Consider the following 26,653-nt stretch of genomic DNA (forward strand, 5'->3'; position numbering starts at 1 on the left):
GAATTGCGCCCCCTTTCAGCTACTCAACTACATTCTGATTTTCTGCCAGCTATTTTAATAGGTATTGAAGGCTGTCTTCAGGCTGCTGAGTGCATGATCCTCTGTTAGCCTGTACCAGTCGTCTGGAAGATTCGCCGGTCTGGCATTGTACATTTGTGCAAATGAGTCATTCCAATTTTTAAAAACAAACTTCCAATAATCTGAGGCATCCGCCGCTGTTTCTGGGTAGATGGCCCAGTCAGGGTAATATGTGCGGTAATCTTTGTAAGGATGAGGCTCCCATGCTGTGTCTGCATTACTGAAAGACTTATTTGTGGTAATAGTTGTGGAGCATATAGAATGGTCGAGAACCTTTGTTTGCTCATCTTTATGTTTTCCTAATCCTCTCGGTCGATGCACAGAGGCAAAGTGCTCCTTGTGGTCACTACCTCCAGCCTCACAGGGGACTTTACAGAATGGACATTGCTGCCCGCATCCAATCACCTTCTTGACCAATTCCTCCTGGGGCTTCATAGATAGCTCTGATAGTAAGGATTGTGCACTTAATGAATTTATTTCCATTTGTATTTGTTCCTCTAAGATAGAAAGATGTGATCCGATGTCATTAGCAAACTCTTTTATGTCCAGACTACTTTGGAAAACAACAACTTTCATATTGCTCTGAGAAATAACCAGATCCTCTTGTAAAATGTTGCAAAACTTGGCTAAAAAATCAGAAACACCTTTAGCTTGCAGAACACTTGTGTGAGTTAGTGCTGTTTGAAGTCTTTCTATCAATGTGCGCAGGATATTTAATTGCAAAATCTTAATGTGTTCTTGGCCATGATAATGTTCCCGAATGTACTGTGAGATCCAACTTGTGACAAAACTCTTATAGTTGTTGATGTACTCTGCATATTGCTGACATGATTTTCTATTTAGCAACCTTTCAAGCACCATACTCTGGAAAAGTTTTCTACTCTTGAATTCCCTTGGGCCATTTTTCTGCAAAATTTCTTCCACAATCTCCTTGCCAAGATATTTGTTAATGTGATCAATGATTGCCGGCTTCAAACACAGCTCACAGAATTGTGCAGCCCTTCTTTGGCATTCATTTCTTTGTTCAAATATATTTTCAAACATTGAAAAGTATTCTGATTTCAGCCTCTCCAAACAGTGACTTGGGTCATTTCTCTGCACAAAGTCATCGTGCATCTCCTGGAACTTCAGAGCTGCATTTCCCAAAATATGAAGCTTAAGGTCCAACTCAAAGAATTTGCTAATCTGGAGTAACCTAACATCATGGCAATTCAATCTTTTGTGAATAATTTTTAGCAATTTTTTGGAAAATATTTAATTGAAGTCCTCTTTGGTACTAACACACTCAGTAACATATTGATTGCATTCGTTGAGTAAAGATTGTTCTACAAGCTTCATTCTTTCAGGAGATTTGCTGCAAAGAGGATTTTTGTGAATCATAAAATGTTTTTGCTTATATTCATTAAGACTAGAAAGATTATATATCTTGTCAATGATCGATCCATCATCACATTTAAATTCTTGCTTCAATTGCTGAAGGATTATGAGGTCAATGTTGTGTTTGTCTAATTTACATAATTGTAAATTCGATAATGTTTTTTCCCACATGTTCTCAAATTCGGATTTCAATTGTTCAGAATTTAGAATTTGCTTATTCTTTCTACACACTTTCAGAATATCTGACACTTTTTCTTCAATTCTGTTTATGTATCGCTCCTGCATGGCTTGGATCTGACATTTCTGTTTTTGTATACACAATGTTTTCTCACACTTGTCAATTAAAAAATATTCCAGCTCTTTCCTCAGATAGTTCACACTCCTGAAAAAGTCTCCTCTAAATATCTCCAAGAGATGGGCATTTTCATAGTCATCCTCAAAATATTTCTCAAGGGATTGAGACATGATCCTCTCCTCTATATCCAATAACTGATACACTTCAGCTTGTAATTTTTTCCAAGAATCTGCTGCTAATTTACTATTTGGTAGGTTGTAGATACAAGTTTCTGTCTTTAACATCCATTGGTGAATTTTACTCTGGAACCTCCATTCCCAGTCTGAGTACTGGATACAAAGCTGGTTGTAGGCCTCAGTGACCATCCGATTTCTGAAACTGAAGACAAATTTTTCATGTTTCACTGCATTCCACAAACTTTTTATCCACTCTATAAATTCTCCAATGTTTTGAGGCTTTCCAGGCATAGACTGTAGCGTTCCGATTATGGATCTTTTCAACGTATCAATATTTTGACTGTAGCCAAAATTAACTGAAGCCATGGGGGGTGTACCATGCCACAATCCAGGGATATACCAAGAGTCTTTCTCAAGGTCACAGTAAATGATGTCAGCAAAGGTACAAATGTCACTTCTTTTCTCCATGTTTGCTGCTACTTTTGTCATTTCGTCCAACTGTTCCAGAAATTTCTGTCGAGCTTTCCTGTTTTTCACATGAGCAGAAATGTCGCTCACATTCTGATGCACAAACTGGCAGTTGGGTTTCTTTCCAATTTCTTTCATCCTAAGAAATGCATGGACCACGATCTGTAATACATCTTTCATTTCTTCTGTATTTTCCATGGACATATTGATGATGGTGATATCACTCAACCCAACCACTAGTGTCGCCAGCTCATTGTCATGTTCATAACTACCCTCCAGAGATGCTAGTTCCAAGGACTTTAACCCTTCAGTGTCAATCACCAGAATGAAGTCACAGCCCAGCTCCTCCCGGAATGTCTCTTTCACCTTAATGAGGGTCATGAAGGCTCCTCGTGTGCATCGCCCACTGGCAACAGGGAACTGTAACCCAAACATGGTGTTCAGAAGGGTGGATTTTCCTGTACTCTGTACTCCCAGCACAGTTATTACTCTCATTCTGCAGTGTCCTCCCATCTTGGTGTCCAGTTCAGTCATGACATCAGTTATCCACTGCAGGGGGATGTTGGAGGTGTCTCCATCAATCAGCTCCAATGGGAACCTGTCCAGTAGAAGATCAGCAGCGATTCCTGGGAATTTACAAAATTTTCCTTCAGCTGTATTTTTGTCTCTTTTTTCCATGAAATTTCCTGCTTCATACAACTGCCCCATCTCACGCAGCAAATGTTCTACCCCTAAAGTGCTGTCAGCTATTCTTTGATCGATATTCTTTAGCTCACAGTCAGTCACTAATAAATCCTTGCATCTGTCCTTATATTCAGCCTGTAACACTGACAGTTGTTCTCTTCCAACTGTGTCCAGGTGTATTTTCAACCATTTCAGAAAAAGTTGCTTCTCTAAGGAAGATGTATTTCTTATCGCACTTACAAATTTTTCAATGCTTTCAGGAATATGTAGAAGACTTTGCTGATTTCGTAGGTTAAGTATATCTGCCTGGAGCTGGGATTTATATTCCTCTGCATCTCTGTCCCCCAGTTCTCTCATTCTACAGAGTTCTTTCTCTATTTTAGTCAGCTGCTTCCAAAGGTCACCTTGCAGTTTCAATGTGTTTTTCTTATAATCCGCTATATCCTTTATCTCATATATGATTTCTGTAGCATTTTTTCTTGCTTCCTGACATTCCGGGGAATTCTCATCTACTCTCTCTCTGAATTTCTTTGCTATTTGCTTTAAATTTAATCTCTGTGTGGTATTTGTTGCTACATATTTGATTGCAGTCTGTAACTTCATTACAAGCTGTGACTCATTCATATTTCTTTTCTTGATTATAACATTTTGTTTTTTCACCTTTTGACTTGTCAGTAAATTTTTCAGGAATGTCACAGTCTCTTCTCCAGGTTTCCCATCACTTGCGTCAATAACAAAGAAATATTCTGTGTTTGTAGTTAGTAAAGTGGAAATCAGGTCATATTGTCTCTTGTTTATACTCTCAACAAATATGAACACGGCTGACGATATAGATGATAAATAGTCGAACTGTTCCTTGTGAGCTTCCAGGTCTCCACGCAAATTAGTAACCGCAATGGGATCTTCAAAAATATCTAAAGCTGCCTGTCCACTTGGAAAATACCAGCAGATCTCTACCAGACCATCTGATCTTTTCCTTTCAATATTTCCACCTTCCATATCTCTGTGGACATAAAAGTTATGGTTTTGCTGCACTGGACTAAGAACTTGATTTAGAATTTTAGACTTAGATAAGTTGCATTTTTCCAATCTAACAAAAGAGCAAAAAGGCATAGGGATGTTTACCAAGCTGTCTTCTCTGTACCCTTTACTGACAGCTAATGACTGAGGTCTCCATCTCTTCACAATGTCCCTCATTGCCCATAGCATGAAGATGCATTCTAAGGCATTACCAGCAGGGAGCAGCAGAGGGACAGCAAACTGGCACATGGACATTTTTGAAACAACCTCTTGCTGTGAAATATTGTTGCTACATGAATCATTCAAGACATCACACAACACATCAAGAGAGTGAAGAGGATCAAACTTCCTGAAATCAACATTATAATCCTGCAGCATTTCATACTCCATGTTTCCTCCTAATTGCATATCCTCCTGCTGAAGATCACTATGCCTCGCAGTTCCATCCAACGCCATCAATTTCCGAAGAAAACATAACTTAACATCTGTCACATTTTTGTGAAAATAATTTGATGGACATTTCTGGTCAATTTCTTGGACAGTTGATAAAAGCTCTGGAAAAAGAAAACAGCAGGTTTATAAACTGAGACAAATTAAGCAAATGTATTATGGAGTCAAAGTACGGTATTAATATAATTCCTTTGTTTATGATATAATGCATTGTAATAACAATAGTTGAAATTAATGAGCTGAACACAGTTTTATTAACATATAGCACCATGTGTTAATCGTCGCAAACACTGCATGCTACCATATTAATAGATGAGAAATTAGAGCAGCTTTGCAAATCAAAAGCACCAAAGTTATTAAAAGTTAGTAACTGTTAATGACTGTGGAAATAGTTACAATTTTTCAGAGCTCTAAGTCCAATTTATCTGACAAGTGAAATATCCATAGGGGTTTGAAAGCTTACAGTGATGCCCATTATATATTAATTTTGCTTCATTGTTCCCCATGCATATTCTCCTTTCATCGTTTTTGGTGTGCTGATATAGGCTGGTTCACATTATCTGCTGATAGAGGCTGGTTCACATTATCTCAGGTGTCTCCATGCTATAAGACTGATGACTAATAATGATGCTGCTATATATTTTTTATATGTATATGCAGTGCCATATCTACTGCTCCGTGTGAGGTCACACGGAGGGGCATGGCCTGCACCCAGCGTCGGGAGCCAGTGATTACAGCAATGCCCAGATCATCACAAAACTACCGCCAGAAGTAATGTAAGATAAATGCCCATCACCACGGCAGCCAGAGTAAACACATAGCCGGCAGACTAACAAACAAACTGGAGATAATGCAATGTAAACACACTGCGCTCCAGATACAAAAGGAAATTGTATAGCCACAAAAAAAACTTATATGACGGGAAGTCCCGCAGTAGTAACGTGCTTTGCCCATAGTAACAGATACCAAGTAGTATATTATTTCATTATAATGGGAATTATATATTAACTGTAAAGGACTGATGTTTTAACAGAGAGGATAAAATAAAAAAATATATAAAGAAAGGTGTACAGGGTCCAGTACTAACCTATCCAATATTAATAAAAATATTAAAGAGCTAGAGTCCACCAAAGTAATCAAAGGCTGGTAGGTATATAAATAAGAATTCTAATCACAAATAGTATAGAAGAGATCATAAAAATAAAATATAATGTACATTAAATATAATATCACTGTAAGATTCACCATTGGTCTATCGATCTGTGCAAAGGGAAAAATCCATAGCGCTTCACATAGAGGCATTAATGTTACAGAAAACAATTCAATGATGTTCCCTCATTAAGAACAGAGTGAGCAACCGTTTTCAACCGATTAATCCAGTCACATTCTTTTCAGTAGCAATACATTATGTACTAGGCTATATAGAAAACCGACAGATAAGAACATGTTATTAGCTGCAGACAGTTTCCATCCAATACCTTTGAAACGTGGTCTACCTTGGCTTCTTTGACTTTATAAAATGTCTTTTTGATACGGATGTGGTGGCTCTGGACTCTCTATTTTATAAATTATATATATATATATATATATATATATATATATATATATATATATATATATGTATATAATACCGTTCAAAAGTTTGGGGTCACCCAGGCAATTTAGTGTTTTACATGAAAACTGACTTTTATTTATCAAATGAGTTGCAAAATGAATAGAACACATTGTCAAGACATTGGCAAGGTTAGAAATAATGATTTTTATCTGAAATAATAATTTTGGCCTTCAAACTTTGCTTTCGTCAAAGAATGCTCCTTTTGCAGCAATAATAGCATTGCAGACCTTTGGCATTCTAGCTGTTAATTTGTTGAGTTAATCTGAAGAAATTTCACCTCACGCTTCCTGAAGCACCTTCCACAAGTTGGATTGGCTTGATGGGCACTTCTTGCGTACTATACGGTCAAACTGCTCCCACAAAAGCTCAATGGGGTTGAGATCTGGTAACTGCACTGGCCACTCCATTACCAACAGAATACCAACTGCCTGCTTCTTCTTCCCTACATAGTTCTTGCATAATTTGGAGGTGTGCTTTGGGTCATTGTCCTGTTGGAGGAGGAAATTGGCTCCAATTAAGCGTTGTCCACAGGGTATGGCATGGCATTGGAAAATGAAGTGATAGCCTTCCTTATTCAAAACCCTTTTTACCTTGTACAAATCTCCCACTTTACCAGCACCAAATCAGCCACACACCATCACATTACCTCCACAATGCTTGACAGATGGCGTCAGGCACTCTTCCACCATCTTTTCATTTGTTCTGTATCTCACAAATGTTCTTCTGTGTGATCCAAACACCTCAAACTTCAATTTCGTCTATCCATAACACTTTTTTCCAATCTGTCAAATGTCTGTGTTCATTTGCCCATATTAATCTTTTCCTTTTATTGGCCAGTCTCAGATATGGCTTCTTCTTTGCCAATCTGCCTAGAAGGCCAGCATCCCAGAGTTACCTCATCACTGTAGATGTTGACACTGGCATTTTGTGAGTAACATTTAATGAAGCTGCCAGTTGAGGACTGTGAGGTGTCTATTTCTCAAACTAGAGACTCTAATGTACTTGTCTTCTTGCACAGTTGTGCACCGGGGCCTCCCACTTCTCTATCTACTCTAGTTAGAGCCTGTTTGTGCTGTTCTCTGAAGGGAGTAGTACAGACCATTGTAGGAAATGTTGAGTTTCTTGGCAATCTCTCGCATGGCATAGCCTTCATTTCTAAGAACAAGAATAGACTGTCGAGTTTCACATGAAAGTTCTCTTTTTCTGGCCATTTGGAGAGTATAATCGAACACACAAATTTGATGCTCGAGATACTCAACTAGCTCAAAGGAAGTCCCGTTTTGTAGCTTGCAAACCTGTTTTCTGCTGTGCTATCATAATTGCACAAGGGTTTTCAAGGGTTTTCTAATCATCCATTAGTCTTCTAAAGTGCTTAGCAAACACAATGTACCATTAGAGCACAGGAGTGATGGTTGCTGGAAATGGGCCTCTATACACCTATGTAGATATTCATTTAAAAAACAGATAATTGCAGCTAGTATAGTCATTTACCACATTAATAATATATAGAGTGTATTTCTGATTAATTTAATGTTATCTTAATTGAAAAAAACAGTGCTTTTCTTTCAAAAATAAGGAAATTTCTAAGTGACCCCAACCATTTGAATGGTAATGTATATACCCCAGTCAGCCATAACATTTAAACCACCTACCTACCTAACAGCTCTGACCCATTGAGAAATGGACTTCACAAGACCTCCCCAATTGTAAAGCGCAACGGAATATGCTGCACTATATAAGAAACTGTTAATAACAATAATAATAATAAGACCTGTGGAGGTGTCCTGTACATCGACATTAACAACAGATCCTTTAAGTCCTGTAAACTGGGAGGTGGGACCTCCATGGATTGTTTTACCAGCTGATTTCCCCAATGCTCAAATGGATTGAAATCTGGGGAATGTGGAGGCCAACTCAGCACCTTGAACTCTTTGTCATCTTCAATTCTTGAACAATTTTTGCAATGTGGCAAGGTGCATTATACTGCTAAAAGAGGCCACTGAAGGAATGCACTTGGTCTGCAACATTGTTTTGGTAGGTGGTATATGTCAAAGTTACATCAACATGAATGGCAGGACCCAAGGTTTCCCAGCAGAACATTGCCTAGAGCATCACACTGCCTCCACTGGCTTTCCTTCTTCCCATAGTGTGTACTGGTTTCATCTCTTCCCCATGTAAATGGTGGACATGCGAGAGGTGTAGATATGCCCCCTTTAGAAAAGAAATCAAAAAGTATTTGCAGCACAATCATGGGAGCACTGTGAGCTCCTCAGTCAAGGGCAAATCCAGGGGGAGATCAGTATGATCACTCCACCCAAAGGCAGTGGAGGCTAAAGATCAGCAGCAGCAGCCTCCCTGACCCCACTTAAGCCCAGTACACAGTAGCATGCACTGCTCTAAAGAGACACAGGCTGCTGCCACTGATGAGTAAGAGAAGGAGACAGACCCTGGCCTCCACTGGACCAAAGTAGTTAGTACCCACTTCCCCCTCTGTGCCCCTGCACCAGGCTCTCCACATAATGTAAAAGAAAATGTGCTTAATCAGATCAGTCCACCTTTTATTGCTCCATGGTCTAGTTATGATGCTTACATGGCCTTTGTATACACTTTTGGTGGTGGGCAGGGGTCATCATGGGCACACTTTCTTGTCTGCAGCTATGCAGTAGCAAGCTCAGATGCACTGTGTGTTCTGCCACCTTCTTCTTTGGTGGGATAGGATGAGATGGACTAGTGCATCAATGAGCCTTGGGTGCCCATGACTTTGTCACCAGTTCACTGGTTGTCCTTCCTTGGACAAGTTTTAGTAAGTACTAACTACTACTACAGTAGCAGGAACACCCCCACAAGACCTGCTGTTTTGGAGATGCTTAGACCCAGTCGTCTAGCCATCACAATTTTACCCATGCCAAAGTCACTCAGATCCTTACGCTTGCCCATTTTTCCTGCTTCCAACACATCAACTTCAAGGACTGACTGTACACTTGCTGCCTAATATATTCCACCCCTTAAAAGGTGCTATTGTAATGATCAAAAACTAATTCAGGCACTAAAGATATGTAAAAATATTGAATTGATATTACGAACTCCTATTACAAAGAAAGCAGTTTGTAAAGGTGTCTTTGCAATGAGTTTATTCTTGATTCAGTTGCTTTTATATTATCACATAATTATTTTATTTTTGATGCATAATATTATCTCCAAATACACAGCACGACCATAGGCACAAAGTTCGCGCTGAGTTTCGCCAATCTGTTTATGGGGCTCTTCAAAGAAGAATATATTTGGGGGGCCCTTCTTAGTGATCGTGGTGCTTTATGGTCATTTTATAGACGATATATTTATTATTGGGAAGGTAGTTTTAATTTGATTTCAACTTTTTTAGTTCACCTTAACACTAATTCTTATGGTCTTCATTTCACAAGCACTTGTCACAGGTCTCATATTACTTTTTTCAATATTTCCATTCAAATTATAGCAAATAAGATAACTACCACAACCTTCAAGAAAAAGGTAGATTGCAATAATATTCTTTACAATACTAGTTGTCACCATAGAATGTGGATCAACAATTTCCCAAAAGATCAATATTTAAAATTGAGACAGAATTGTACTAGTATATCCTCCTTCTTAAAACAACCTGTAGAATTGACTGAGTATGCTAGAGAACAGGGATATTCTGATAATATTTTGACTGAATCCCTAAATGAGGCCTATGGAAGAGACCCTAACTCCTTGCTTGTCTATAAAAATGATGATAACAAGGAATTGTCGCAGCCAATAAATTCTGAAACACAAAGATCCCCTATGTTTATTTGTAAATTCAATCATAGATCTAGTGAAGCTAGACATATTTTTTTTTAAAAACTTCTTAAATTAGATAAAACTTGCAATGCAGAATTAGGAACAAAACCTAAAATTAATTTTTAAGAAGGCAGGGAAATTAAAAACTATTCTAGCCCCTAGCCACTTTAAATAATTTAAAGAAAGTTCCAAAAAAAATCGCATTTAGATCAGATGTGGATTAGTAAGAAATCTGTGGGTTGTTTCAAATGTGGAAAATTAGGCTGTATTACTTGTGATTTTGTAAAAATTAGAACAAAAGAATTTGTTTCTAATTCACAGGTATCTACATATGAAATCAAGGGTTTATTAACTGTCAGACAAAATTTGTTATTTATCTGATCACATGTGATTGTGGAGCTAAATACGTTGGGTGAACAACTTGTACTCTAAATACAAAATTCCTTGAGCATAGAAGAAATATCTTGAAAAAACACGGAACACATAGGGCCGTATTCAATTATCGGTGATAATATAGTGAAAAAAACAGCGAAAATGGGTAGGTGCGTTAATTTAACAGGTGAAACAGACAAAAATGTCTGGACATACTGGAAAATTCATATGTACCCCAAAAAAAGGCCAACTTACATTGGAAATCATTTTAGAAGTGTATCATTGGCTGTAATAAAAGTATTTAGGGTACTTAAATTGCGTCGGTTGGCTGTAATTTGCGTGTTTGAAAAAAATGTTAAAAAATGAGAGAGAGAGCAAGTTTTTTTCAGGAAATTACTGTTGCACTTAAATTGGGGGTACGTTAAAATGGGTACTGGTATATTTTCATGTTGTAAAAGCGCATTTTTAAAACACTTAAAAATACACCTGCGGCAACTATGTGCAATGTTTAAAACACCTGTCGCATCCATATAGCCTCCCGAAATACCAGACCCAATAAGTTAAACCCATTTTCAACAATTGTATTTTTTTCATCCAAAACTACATCACTAATTTTTGGCCAAATTACGCAAATATAAAAAACTTTTGAGGTAATTTATCATTAGGTCAAGTGTCCAAAGGGTTATGAAAGAAATTCTAAGAATACAAGGAATAGAACATATTAAATTAACTATAAAAGAAAGGGATAGGTTTTGAAGTCTCTGCAGAAGGGAAGCCTTCTGGATCTTCTCGTTGAGAATCCTCTCAACATTTGCCTTACATGACAACACTGAAATTAATAACATCTAGCAGGATGTAACTTACAGTGCATCCGGAAAGTATTCACTACGCCTCACTTTTTTCCACATTTTGTTATGTTACAGCCTTATTCCAATATTAAATAAATTCATTTTTGTCCTCAAAATTCTACACACAATACCCCATAATGACAACATGTAAAAAGTTTGAGATTTTTGCAAATTTAATTAAAAAAAACCCCACTAAGATATCACATGTACTCGCAGCCTTTGCAATGAAGCTCAAAATTGAGCTCAGGTGCATCCTGTTTCCACTGATCATCCTTGAGATGTTCCTACAGCTAAATTGGAGTCCACCTTTGGTAAAATCAGATGATTGGACATGATTTTGAAAGGCATACACCTGTCTATATAAGGTCCCACACTTGACAGTGCATGTCAAAGCACAAACTAAGCATGAAGTCCAATTAATTATCTGTAGACCTCCAAAACAGGATTGTCTTAAGGCACAAATCTGGGGAAGGGTACAGAAAAATATCTGTTACTTTGAAGGTACCAATGAGCACAGTGGCCTCCATCATCCATAAATGGAAGAGGTTTGGAATCACCAGGACTCTTCCTATAGTTGGCTGTCTGTCTAAACTGAGCGATTGGGGGAGAAGGGCCCTAGTCAGGGTGGTGACCAAGAACACGATGGTCACTCTGTCAGATCTACAGCATTCCTATGTGGCGAGAGGAGAACCTTCCATAAGGACAACCATCACTGCAGCAATCCACCAATCAGGCCTGTATGGATGAGTGGCCGGATGGAAGCCACTCCTTAGTAAAAAGCAAATGGCAGCCTGCCTGGAGTTTGCCAAAATGCACCTGAAGGGCTGTCAGACCATGAGAAACAAAAGATTGAACTCTTTGGCATGAATGCCAAGCATTATGTTTGGAGGAAACCAGGCACCGCTCATCACCAGGCCAATACCATCCCTACAGTGAAGCATGGTGGGGGCAGCATCATGCTGTGGGGATGTTTTTCAGCAGCAGGAACTGGGAGACTAGTCATGATAGAGGGAAAGATGAATGCAGCAATGGACAGAGACATCCTGAATGAAAACCTCAGCCTGGGGCAACGGTTCATTTTTCAGCAGGACAATGGCCCTAAACACACAGCCAAGATATCAAAGGCGTGGCTTCAGGACAACTCTGTGAATGTTCTTGAGTGGCCCAGCCACAGCCCAGACTTGAATCCAATTGAACATATCTGGAGAGATCTGAAAATGTCTGTGCACCGACGATTCCCATCCAACCTGATGGAGCTCGAGAAGTGCTGCAAAGAGGAATGGGCGAAACTGCCCAAAGATAGGTGTGCCAAGCATGTGGCATCATATTCAAAAAAACTTGAGGCTGTAATTACTACCAAAGCTGCATCAACAAAGTATTGAGCAAAGGCTGGGAATACTTATGTACATGTGATTTCATAGTTGTTGTTTTTTAATTAAATTTGCAAAAATCACAAAAAAACTCTTTACACATTGTCATTATCGGGTATTGTGTGTAGGATTTTGAGGACAAAAATGAATTTATTCCATTTTGGAATAAGGCTGTAACATAACAAAATGTGGAAAAAGTGAAGCATTGTGAATACTCTCCGGATGCACTGTATGTCTGATTTTCTATGTTTTTTTATATTAAACTGTAATAATAATTGATAGGGCTATAAGAATATTAGATAATTTGTAGGAACAAACTAATTAGATACAAAGAAGTAAAATAAGCCTAATATACTTTCCAAATTGATATACTGTACATACAAAATAATATATAGAGGTGATCATGTATTTATTTGTAGTATATTGGTGTTAAATCTATGGATGTCTAAGGGTGGAATCGAACCTGGGACTCTCTGCTTGTGTTAGTAGAGGTTTAATTCAATGAGCTATTTTAGTTTACGTTGCACTTAAGTGAATGATGTTATACTCCCTATAATCTCCAGGTGATGCCAAGGTAAAATAGCCAATGATTAATGTTATTGCTTTATATTAACGGCAATGCTATGGGGTTTCTCTTTAGATTTTTTTTATTTATCCTCTTTATTATATTTTTTTTTGAGAAATTGAATGTTTTAATTACAATGGATTTGGTGAACTTCAAATAAAAATGTTTGTTTTAAGGCATGTGAATTTAATTAATTTCCACAGATGCTTTATATTGCTAATTAATCTGCTATTCATCCCATTCGACTGGGGTTACATAAATATGGAATCCCTGGTACTAAGTCTTCTACACACTATCCCTCTGAAGAAACCTCTAAAGAGGACAGCAGAGAAAAGTGTTAGGGGCTATCTCATACTGGAGCATACTTGGCAGAAGGATTCCTTTGGTTACCGGACTTTGCAGAGGAGTCATCTTAAGCTGAGCTGCTATCTCTGTCAGCTGCACAGGAACTGCACACTCCCTCCCCTACAGCAGGATCAATACAGCAAGATTGATAGATATTTCCCTATGTTGGATAAGGATCACTGCTGTTTGTGGGATTTGGACCCAGGGGGGAGGTTGAGATAAGCACTGGTAAGCAGTTAAACAAATGACTCTATACCTCTCAGTTTATGGGGATAATTGGAACTTTTGCTATATATTAAAACTCACTATATGGATTACAATACCTCTCCATAAGAGCTACCAAATATATGCCAATAGTGTGGTTTTTCACTTGAAAGAGGCATGCTGCATGAGTTTTAACACTTTTACCTATAATATTTTCTTCTGTGGCTTCATTATTTTTTATAAAATATATGTATGTTGTAACTGATTTTATATATATATATACACATTGTTATTAAATTGTATAACTTTTACATACATAAGTGCTCTTTTTATAATATTAATTATTCTAATTATTGAGCAAATTTAATACCCGACAGAGTCGGGCTTAAGCTCTGCTCCATTATTAAGCCCCACCTCCCAGTGATGTCATCACCGGGAGAGCAGAAGGAAGCAGGCTGCCGATGGGGCATGGCCTCATGGGACCAAAAGGGGGCGTGGCCTCATGGGGAAAAGGAGTGTGGCCTCACGGCAAGCGCAAAAGCATCCTCAGAGAAGGAGTGAGGCCATCTTAGGTTGGAGACGTGGGACGGGAGGAGGGAGGTCCCGCGGTACCCTGGTGTCCTAGGGGAGGGTGCATGGCAGGCTGCCATATATACAGTGGAATGCACCTGTAATGCAGTAAGTTGCCCCCTGCGAGAAGCCCCTAGTCAATAAGTGGTCTAGAGGACCCAGGATACAGACAAGGGGGGGGAGTCGCCCCTCCCCAAAGTCCTGCAAGGGAGCTGCTGATAAAAGAGCAGCCCCATTGATATTGAATCCCTTCTGAGAAGAAGATTGGGGAGTGCTGCAGAGGCAGCAGCTGGAAGCAGAGTGTCTGTTCAGTGAGGAAGTCACTGCAGAGGATCTCATGTGAAGTGCTGCCTGGTGCCACAGTGGAAGATGAGAGATCTCCTGTGAAGAAACAGCCCATGTGTGAGAGGGTGAGTGTCTGAGATGTGTAATGCTGGATCCCTGGTTGATAGCCCCTGTAGAAGTGTCCCATAGTGAGGGAGGGCTCAGTGGAAGATGGCAGTGTGGCTATTCTATTGAAGAATCCTGTGTAACCATGTGCTGAATTAGAGAAGCCCAGCAGTGAAAGGGTTAACGGTATGCATTAAGTTGCCAGCACGTCAGATGAATGGTCCCTGGATAGTGGGACTTGTACTAGAGTCCTGGGATATACAGGACGGCAGTATGCCTGAAGGTGTATGTGGGGTGATGGAAAGAGAGAGGGGCCCTGTGTAATGGAAGGTGCCACACGTTAGAAGTCTCGTGAGGATAGAGACGAGTGCAATTAACTTCAAATCTGGAGTCCACTGTATGCTGTATGACGTATTTGTTGGACTGACATGTTTAGAACTACTGAGCCCAGCAACACCGGGTATGTGCTACCATTTTGCTACTGTGTCATATGTGTAAGACTTCACTTTAGGTTTTCGCTTGGAGTGGAACATAACTAATCTTCTGTAACCATTAAGGTTAAAATACAGCATTTACCATCAGCTGCAAGTATTGTGCTGGAGAAAGTTGGCGAAGTAGAGCTTGTAACCGTCACACTTACTGTGCTGGAGAATATGGAGGAGTGTAAATAAAGTTTTCCTGTTCTTGCATCATGAGATGGTCTGGAGTCCAACATTTCTTTACTGCACTGCACCTGTTATCCACATGTGTTCCCTCCATCACGTACTTTGTGCTAAGCACCCAAGTATTTGGGGGCCCTGCTGGTCATGGATGCCATACCCACGCCATAGCCGGAACAAAGGAGAGTCACCATGAAGAGATGAGAGACAGTATTAAGGTACTCCATGTAAGTGTACCACAGCACCAGTAGGGTTTCACAATTGTAATGACATAATCAATGCTATTGTCAGTGGTTTTAATGTTATGGCAGATCTATGTATATTGGATTTAATTATAATATACTCGAAATGAATGTGTTTGGATTCTAGGAAACAGAACCCACATGAACTTACTTGATCCGAGTGGATCCAAGCCAGGAATCAGATCTCCCTGCCATTTTCGGATTCCAAAATCAGGCAAAATTTCATCTTCCCGGAGTCGTTTCTCGAGTGTTTGGCATCCGATATAAGTCCCTCCCATGGTGATTCAGGCGCCAATTGACGTAGGACCACCGGAGGAGATGGATGTTAGATAGGAGAAGTGACATGTTCCTTAGTATAATATTGGGCAAGCTTTTTTTGGGTTACATAAAAATGTTAGGCCATGATACAGTGTTAAAGAACACTAATGGTCAGCAGGTCAAGTGTCACTACCACTATATTTTCTGTGAAGTGCATCACAGTTGGTGGGCAGTTGTTTGTTTTCAAAAAATATAAATACATTTTTTTGTGAGTGTGTGTGTTTAAAATACTTCAGGCCATGATACTGCATTGTGTTAAAGAGCACTGACAACCAGTTGGCCAATTGTTTGTTTTCTAAATATTCTTTTTGTGTGTCTTCAAAAAACTTCAGGCTGATAGACTGTGTTTATGAACACAAGCAGTCAATAGGTTAAGGGCCACTTCCTTAATATTATCAGCGCAGTGAATCAATATGGATCACAATGATCAATTGATAAAACAGCAAGAGCAGCAGCCAAGCACCAGTGCTGCAATTGTATGCAGTCGGGAAACCGGCTGCCTTAATACCCACAGCCGGCTTCCCGGCGCTTTCTCCCAGTGTGGGATTAATGACCGGCATCTATAACTAGACGCCAGTCATTTACCCGATGCCGGTAGACTGGCGCCTGGCATCCCGATCGAGCGGACAGCCACGGGGGGGAGGGTTAGGTTTAGGGCACCCAGGGGGGACTTAGGGTTAGGCACCCCCCAGGAGGGCTATGGGTTAGGCTAGGGGAAGGGGCGGTTAGGGTTATGCACCCCCAGGGGGAGGTTAGGGTTAGGTACCCCCCAGGGGACTTAGGTTTAGGCAGCGGGGAAGGGGGGGTTAGGGTTAGGCACTTAGATGGGGGATTGGGGTTAGGCACTTGGGGGAAGGTTAGGGTTAGGCACCCCTAAGGAGGGTTAGGGTTAGGGAGTTAGGTTAGATTAGTCCCGGCAGCTGGGATTCCATACCGTTTCCGCTAACACAAGTCTATACTATTCCTTCAACATCATCCATTAAAGCCGGTGCTCAAGGACATAGCGGGTGTTAAGTCAGGGCATATGAAATCAAAACAATATTTTACATTGTTGAAAAAACATCACCTCTAAAAAAGGGAAAGCTTCCTGCAGAAAACATAAGATTGGTAACATGCCATACACTACACACAGTGGCAAAAAAGGCTCAGGCCTTGGCCTTTTTTTGTGAGTGGTGGTCTTGCAACTGCTATCAGTCAGGCATCTTCTTCTGCCTCACATAAGGATGCAAGAAATTCTCACTCAAGACCTGATTCAGACCCGGTCGCTAAGAAGTGTTCACTCGTAGCTGGGCAATTTTTAAATTGTGCGCATGCATATGCATCGCAGTGCACATGCGCAAACTGGTGCAAGAGATTGGGAAGCGGTTGCTCGCTGCGCATAGGCTGCCCAGCAGAGTGAGTGACAGGAGAAGCCGTTTGTTAGTGGTGATAGGGGCCGGCCACTAGAAACGGGGGAATGGAGGTGCAAACGCAGGCATGCCTGAGCATCTTAACGCTGTTTCAGAGGCATGCATAATTAACAGGCAGCATCATAGTACATATCACCTGTTGTATTTCACACTGAAGTGCTCGCAGTGCTTGTGATAGGGTATAGTCCACCTCAAGTGCTGCATTCACTTACGATGGTACTCAATGTACCGATGGTTACATACACTTCTTGGGGATGATGTGCAGAAGTGGGCATCTTAAAATAGCTGGTGGGCATCTACATACACAAAGAAAGTGATCACACGCCAGGACATAGTGGGTGTGCTTATGCCTTGCCGTACGATTGCTTGCCATGCCATCACTTAGCAAAATTTGCATACACTGGTTACGAGCATATGCATATAGGGAGCGGCTCTGAAGTAAGCCCTCAGAGTCTAGAAGAGGTATAAAAAAAATGAAAGCATGAAAATCAGTACTGAAAAATAACTATGGTAGAAGAGTGAGCTGTCATCAGAAATGTCGCAAATCCTTGAGGAAAGTTTAACTTTGTCCATGAGAGCTATGTGTGCACTTGTCCTTTCTGATACTGTACTCACAAAAAACCCACCATTTCTACAATCTTTGCCAATGTGAGCAGCACAAGTAAAGATGCTGACATACAATGTGAGGCTGTTACCATGGAAGTGCAACAGGATGAAAGAGGTATTTGTGTAGCTTATGCCATTGAGAATGTTGATGATGAGGATGTTGTTTGTGTAAGTGAGACACCAGTGAAAGCAGTTATTGCCCATGATAAGAAGATGGCCATTGCCATGCCTGGGCATACAACCAAAAAAATCCATCTATTATGTGTGTAATTATCCTTATTCAAATCCTAAAAACAGTTATCAAGCCATCTGTAGCATTTGTAAAGCCAAAGTAAATAGAGGAAGGGATGTTAACCTCTCTGTTATGTCATTTTCAGTGCGTTCATGAAAAGCTTTTGGTAAAATATGAAATCCTGCCGCTGTAAATACAACAAGTAGTCCAGTGTCAGCTAGCTCCAATCTCTCAACTAGATCCTAGCTCCTGCAATCTCTACCGCCAATACCTTAATCATCTACTAATTCCTTACTAATGATCAGACTAATCCTGCATCCAATTTGCTAAGGCTAACTGAGTCTTCCCCTATCCAGGATTCCTCAGATTAATCCTTGAGTGCTAGGCCTTCTGCTGCTGCTGGGGATGAATCTTCATCCCAGTAGGGGACCAAGAATACTAGTAGTAGTTTAAAAAACAATTGACTGTTAAACAATCCTTTGCAAGATGAAGCAAGCATGACAACTGTAATCCAATTATGCAGCTGATCACTGAAGCCATAATGGCTATGCTTGTATTAGATCTGCATCTAATATCTTCTGTTAACTTATCTGAAAATAGACAGTTAGTTGATTTCCTGTGTCCCTGATAAAAACTTCATCTTGTTTCCATTTTACCAGAATAGCAGTTCCTCGTTTGTTCTAGAGCATTAAAAAAAGAAATTTTTGGACTACAAAATGCATTGTACTCACTGTCCACTTATCCACAGATACAGTATGTGAACAAGTTTTACTGGTCAAACTAAAAATTACATGACTGACAGCCCACTCGGTGGGTGTGTCGCCTTCAGCAGCAGCAGTAGGTAACACAAAATATAGCAAAATAGCTTACCCTACTTGGACTCTCCTCAGGAACTGTCATTTCTGATAATGCCACAAATATTGTAAGAGAATTACAGCTGGGTGAATTTGAACACGTTATGTTTTGCTCACACCATCAACTTGAAATGACAGGGGCATGCAGCAGATGCTGTCTGTGGCCCAAAAAATATTGGTACATTTGAGCCATTCAGAAACTGTATGTAGAAGATTGCAGTGGCTGCAAGAAAAGTTAAAATTGTCATTCCTCCAACTGAAGCAAGAGATAGTAACAAGGAGAAATTCCACCCTTTACATGCTTCAGAAAATGGAGCAATAGCAACTCCAAACATAACACAGAACAAGCCATGACATAGGGAGAGGAGAGGGAATGTACCTTAGTCCAGCGCAATGGAGAGGAAATACATTCCGAAACCATTAGAAGTAGTCACCTGTGAAGTGAGTTCAGACTCAGGTGATTTGCCTAGTTAGATTTTTGGAAAAGCAGCTAGAGAAACTGAAGGAGGAGATGAAACACAGTGATTCTGCTTAGTATGTCGGATTTGTCAACATTGGATCAATACATTTTGTCAACCATGCAGATCTTAGGTTAAAGTCATATATTATGTCTATCTTTCCAACTAACACAGATCTTAAGATATGAAAAAGATCCCGGTGAGCAAGTTGTCAGGTCAAGTGGCACATGACACGACAACATCTCCTTCACTTTTTATGGCAACTGCGGCTGCCAGGAAAAACTAAACTTTCCCAAGAAACTCACTGCTGACGCAACTGAGTCAACAAAACATTTTGACATCTGGTCAGGTCTAAAAGAATTGCCAAAAATGAGTGTAACCTCCACAGCAAAGCAATATGTTACTGCCACAATCCATTTAATTATGACTGTGGCCCTGATTCAGAGCTGCTCGCAAGCACTGTGCGCTCGCATGCGGCCCGATGTTTGGGCACTGCATATGCACCACATCCGGCATGCGCGAGCCCCACCGAGCGACTGAAGTTCAGTCGCTATGGGGCTCGCAACAAGATGGGGCAGCTGTCGATGATGAGTGACAGCTTGCCCTGTTTTGTGGGTAGGTAGAGGGAGTGGCTGGACAAATGCAGGCATTGCCTTAGTAATGCCTGGCATTTGTAGGGAGGTCTAACTGACATCACTACTGATGTCAGTAGTGGACTTCCTGCTCTATTACTGTAGGGTCTCATCACAAGGCCGATGGTCGCGATTATCACAATGGTCTCCTGGCTGCTCGCACAAGCTGTGGTTGGTCTCCCACAGCTTTGCAAGTGGCCGGAGAAAAAAAAAAAAATGCCCACAAACCTAGCAAGCGGCCAGCGGCAGCAAGCGGTTCTGAATCAGGGCCTGTGTACAAAAAGACATGTCAGACAGACCCTATGACTACTAGGAGAAAAAAAAGCAATTTGGAGGCCCTTGTACAAACTCACTTTGATTTAATTAAGTTGCTCATCCTAACGTGTGCACTCGGAAAGAGTTTTCTGCATATCCGTGAACTTTGGGCCTGATTCAGAGCCGCTTGGTATTTGCGAGTGCTCACTCTGATTCAGGGTGGGGAGATTTTTTTTTCCCTGTCCACTCGCTAAGCGAGCGGGTAGGAGATGGTCACGATTATTGCGACCATCGGCATTGCGAGGAGACCCTAAGGTAGGGTCTCAACACTCGCAATGCCGAGTGGACTTCCAGCTCTAATAGAGCCGGATGCCCACAAACGGCAGGCGTTCCTTTCGGGAACACCTCCTTATTTTCAGCCACCCCCCTACAAAATGGGGTGAGCTGTCGATCAACATCGACAGCCTCCCCGTTTTGAGCGAGCCAAGGAGCGAGTGAATTCTCACTCGCTACGGGGCTTGCGCACGCGCATTGTGCACGCCATGCATGCGCGCTGGGCCACCATCGACCCGCTTGTGAATGCAATGTGTTCGTGAGTGGGTCTGAATCAGGCCCCTTGTCAGCAATCGGCATAGGAGGCTACTTCCTCAAAATGTTGAAAGATGTTGTTCATCAAAATGAACCATCAAGTTCTTGAGGAAGAACTTTACCACCAATTACACCAAAGCTGTACAGAGACTTCTTTAATGCTGGATTCCACCAGGGAGGAGTTAATATTGTGTGAAGATAATGTTAACACTGATGAGGGTGAGGATAACAATGACAACATCTTTCTAATGTAGAGAAGAGATCTTTAAAATCAACATTGTTAGCTTCCTTAAGCCCACTGGTAGCTTGTTTTGTGGGGGCCCAAACAAACCAACCTGTCACTGAAGTGATTGGTTTGTTAAACTATGCATGTCCTTTTCAATACACAACATACCGGTGGGCCCAAGGACAAGTCCATCTTCCACTTCTTTTCTTTGCATTATGTGCTGAACGGGGCATTGTTGACTGACATTTTGATAGTTTATTAAACTGCCATCCTGTCTGCCACTGCTGCGTGACAATGTTTTGTCGATGTTTTGCCGTGCATTTGTGCCGCTGCTCTGCCACTTTTTTTAGCCAGTTAGCTCACTGCAGCCTTAGGTCTATATCAGTGAAAACAATATTGTAAGCTGTGAGGTGGTCAAATTAATTATTGAAGTTAATAATACTATTGGAACAAAAACAGGCCCGTATTATGTGATTTTAGCTGTTTTTAACATTGTTTAAAAAAAATATACAGATCCAAAATCAAAACACGTGAAGGTGGTTATGGCAAAACCAATACCAAAACCAAAACACGACGATGAATTATAACCAAAACATGGGAGTTGGTGCACATTTCTATAATATACATAGTACCAACCACACAGCAAACATGCCATTTGTAAATACAAAGCACAACAATTACACTGTACAACAAATGAATACTGTTAATTTGTTTGCTTTCTAAAAATAGTTATACATTACTAATTTGAGGTCAAGAAAAACTAAAAATGATTTCAGAATGTTTTTACTAGCTCTATTTTTGGAGCTACACTACTTGCACTATACTGTACATTAGTTATATAGTCATAGTGAATAGCTATTTTAAAATAGTCTGATCTTTTCTTGATTGAATTAAAACAACTGTTATTTATTTTCTATCAATCACAAATAAGAACACAAATCGAAACAAACATACAGCATACGTAACAAACATACAGCATACGAAACAAACATACAGCATAGGAAAGTACTACTTAATATAGTGGCCTATTCATGGGGGTGCTTTCTCTTTGCTTGTCGCTTGTACTCCTCTTCTGGGGCATCTCTTGTCACTGTCACCTACCCTGATATCTTTGTTCCATTGCTGAAATGTCTTGGTGGAATCGCTCCCTATGCTGTCACTCAGTGCACCACAGTTATCTTGTGTGGGTAATCCCGTGAATCGCATATATTTGAATAGGGGAGGGGACAAATAACTGATTCATTTAATTGGGTCATTAGGCCCCGCCCCCTATGCGCGGAACGCAGATTGCAGGTAAGATTCTCTCCATTCTGCCCACTTCACTAGGTATACCCATACATCGTCATAAATGGGCTATATCTCGGAACTCAGAGCTAACTGAGAGTTTTAAATTTCATATTCATTCTTTGTATGCTGACATCAATTAGAAGTACGTAACTATTTTCAAATCGGAAACATTTTCATTGTTGTGCAGTGTTATTGTCAGTTCTTATTCCTATTGCAAAAATATGATCATAAAAAGAATGATCAGACAGTGGCAAAAGATGATATTGTACCAGATAGCAGCTTAAAGATGCATGCAATAAAAATCTAAAAGTCTACAAGGGCCACCAATGCATTTTGAGAAGAATAAACTTCTGAAGGTGACATGGTCTCTATAGATGTGGTATTTATGCATCACACAATCGATGCTTCTGGGTTATAGTTTTTATCTCCGGAAGTCATTGCGATTTTGATCTTTTGTTAGCTGGTTAAATTGTAGGCTAAAATAAAAAAGCTGTAGTATTGCAGTTTATGAGAACAAAATACAAAAAAAAAAGCCACAAGTCACATTTATGTCTAATTCTGGCAAAGGGCGTTATTCACTAGGGATCGCTATTGAGTTCACAGCAGTGTTTACGCAATCAGGTCTGCTGCGAAAATATGCTAATGAATGCGATCGCAAAGCTGTCACACAGCCAGCATATAGACACCCACTAATATCCACTACTGTGAAATAATTTGTTAAATTAAAAACTAGGGAATATATTTTTCGGTTAACAAAATTACTAATTTTGAAAATAGCTGGATTTGGGTAGAGGAGAGGGGTGTCCCAGAATTTCTTGCAGAGAGTGTTAGTAGACATTGGGATGGCCCTGACAATCAGTGAGGAAGGGGGGGGGCACTGATATATATAACGGTCACTAATGGCCCTGGGTGTAACAATAAGTATTAATGGATGGGAGGGAATTAGAGGGTAGGTGATATGGTGCAATCAGTGAAGGGGGAAAGTAATATAATAGAGTCTATGATTGAGGTTTAGTAATGGGAAGGCATGCAGTTGAGCGCAGAATGCTAACCTAATGTAGGTGGGCCGCGATCCCTAACTAAGTAAATGATTTGCATGAAGCTGGCTGTGATGAGTTGTGAATCTTATGCGGCTCATATACTGTGCGATAAAGCAGCCGATCCGACGGATTGGTACGATTCGGCTGCTATATTGCACCGTGTATGGCCATGATATTGTAAAATCTCGCTCCCGTGGGGTCGTACATCGCATCCCCTAATCTTACTGCAAGATCAGGCAATCGGGATGTGATGTGCGATCCCATGCATTGCTATGCGGGTGAGGGAGGGGGGAGCTGTCAGCCACCCTATCGCACCATGTGTGCGGACCGCCCGATATGTCAGACGTCGGATCCCCTGTTGCCTCGCACGGTGGCATCTCACAGTGTATGGCCGGCTTTATAGTGTAGCTTGGCCTATTTCTATGATAAATACAAATGTGAATCCTTGGTGTTTTATCTCTACTATTTTGGAAAGAGCAGGCTGAATAGGATAGCTATGGGCCACCGCTCTTTAACCACTTGCCTGGCACAGTCGTATCTAATACAACCATACCAGACTGGGCTTTACCTGCTATGGTCGTATCTGATACGACCAGTCAAAATGCCTACTGTGCGGCTGCGGGAAGCTGATCTTCCCACAGCCGCCTATGTGAGAGGGACCTGCTGGTCCCTCTGCATCACTCGATACCCCCCCTGTCTGCCCCGATCATTGTGGCCAGCAGTGATCGGGCAGTGGGCATGACCCCCTTCCCTGCGCGACTGCCCTGCTGTGTCCCCGGCGTGGCTTTCATTTATAGAAGCAGCAGCGGCAGTTTGTTAGCCGCTGCTGCTGCTCTGTTTCTGGGGAGCCGATGGCTCTCCCATCCCTTCCTAAGTACTACTGAAGCAGCAGCAGCGGCTCCTGTCAGCCGCGGCTGCTGCTCTGTCCCAGGGTAGCCGGAAGCTAGCCCACCTCGCCAAACTGTAAAAAAATCTTCATGAGCAACAGCCGCATCGTCGGCGGCTACTACTCTGTCCCCGACCCATATCCGGCAGCACCCCACTTACTCCTCCCCCGGCCAGTTACCTAGCTCCCTGTCCCTGGCCCCTCCTCATTGCTGGAACTCCGCCCCTGGCCCAATCACTGCTGGACACAGTTATCAGGCTTTGTAAATAAATAAATAAAAAAATCACTATGTATATATGTATATATATATATATATATATATATATACTGTATGTGTGAGTGTACATATATATATATATATATATTATATATATACTGTATTTATATATATATATATATGCGTGTGTGTATATATATATATATATACATACATATATATATATATATGTATGCATGTGTGTGTGTATATATATCTATATATATATGTATATGCGTGTATGCATATGTATATGTATATATATATATATATATATATACACACATATACATCTATATATATATATATATATATATATATATATATATATACAAAAATAGAAAAAAGGCACTCACCAGGTAGAAAATGAAGATAAAATCACATCTTTAATAGAATCATCTTTAAAAACTTCACCATATTGTCGACGTTTCGATCCTCACAGGGACCGTCATCAGGACAATCCAAGCCAGTGTGAACAGAACAACACCACAAAGCATACTGAGTAACCACTGTCCCTTGCCTCTGATATACCTGCTGCAGGTCCTATAGCTCCACCCACCAATAAACTCATGGTAAATGCTAAAATCACATATAGGTTAAAGACTACCACTCTGAAATAACACTATGCGTGTCACCTGTATAGCCCATGCGTTCCACAGGGGAAACAATACCAGCTGAACCAGGAAATGTCTTAGTCTGGTCACATGTGTAAACAAACCTCCAGCTGATCAGCAACACTAGCTGATCTCATCAAAAATGGACTGTGATGACTGTGCTAAGTTCAGCACACGAATTCTGCATATAACTAACCCTCCAGCTGGTGAAAAACGTTAGCAATACATGTCAGGGACAAAGCATATTGGCTCTGATGGATTTAGGACCCACAGCAAAATTGTATTATACCACGAAAAAATGAAACAAAAACTAAACACTATAATGACCAAAGGACAATGTCAGAAAGAAAAAACAAACAACTAATGAAAAAAATCCCCAAATTAAAGTAATAAAATTAAAAACACATTAAAAAACATAGAAAGCAGAAAAGTATAAAGTAATCATATATTCATGTAATGATATAATAATGCACTAAATAGTGCAGATCGGTCCTGTGAAAAAACCCAATCAACGCAAAAATATATTTAACGGATTTGCCTCATTAAGTCCTCTTGGGGCCTCAGTGTCCAGCTCAAAAATCCATCTTGCTTCGCGTTTTCTTAACAACATCTCGCGATCCCCACCGCGTGTCAATTTGGGGATGTGGTCGATGAGCATACACTTGAGACTGGAGATGGAATGTTTATGAATGTCAAAATGCTGCGCTACAGGTTTGTCAGAATCATGGTTCAATAAAGCGCTCCGAATAGAGGAGCGATGATTTGCCATGCGCTCTCGGAAATTGCGAGTGGTCATCCAGACGTAGTAGTAGCCACACGGGCAAATAATCAAATAAATAACATGTGTAGTGTAACCTGTGGCGTATCTTGATCTTTTTGCCACTATGAGGGTGTGAAAAATGTGTACCAACCTTCATTGAACAGCACGTAGTGCAGTCTGCACATCTGTAGCATCCTGTTTTGGGCAATGGTAACCAGGATTGTGTTGTAGTCCTAGGCTGCTTCGTGGGTTTCATCAGTAGCTGTTTAAGGTTGGCACCTCGCCGGTAAGAACACATCGGCGGTTTCTTGTTCACTTTTGAAAAGCTTGAATCGGTAGTGATAATTGGCCAAAACTTCTTGTAAGCCTGTTCTGTCTGATGAGACCTAACATCAAATGTGGTTGTTACAATCATACGTCGCTTATCAATAGGCTGATTATTGCGTTGTACTACCTGTGAGTGCCTAGATCTCGCTTTACAAAGGCATCTGGCCAAAGTGGTCCTAGTGTACCCTCTCGCCAAAAAACGATCTTCCATCTCAACAATCTGTTGTTCCATGATCTCAGGAACAGTGTTATTTCTCAGTACCCGCATAAATTGAGATATAGGTAGACTCTCTTTCAGACTGGTGGTGGCTTCTTGCATGTAGCAGAGTGTTGCGGTCAGTCTCTTTTTGATAAAGAGCCGATCCCAACAACCCAT

General features: G+C 40.6%; 1 protein-coding gene across 1 annotated transcript; it reads right to left on the reverse strand.

Moving 5' to 3' along the window:
* Positions 1 to 54: 54 nt before the first annotated feature.
* On the reverse strand, positions 55 to 26,653 carry LOC148454300 (interferon-induced very large GTPase 1-like). The gene is given in 2 exon segments (XM_088461078.1): positions 55 to 4,652; positions 26,098 to 26,653. Coding segments are annotated over 2 exon segments (5,154 nt in total).

The sequence above is a fragment of the Taudactylus pleione genome, unplaced genomic scaffold, assembly GCF_031769625.1.
Source record: "Taudactylus pleione unplaced genomic scaffold, aTauple2 ptg001014l, whole genome shotgun sequence".
NCBI classification, from domain to species: Eukaryota; Metazoa; Chordata; class Amphibia; order Anura; family Myobatrachidae; genus Taudactylus; species Taudactylus pleione.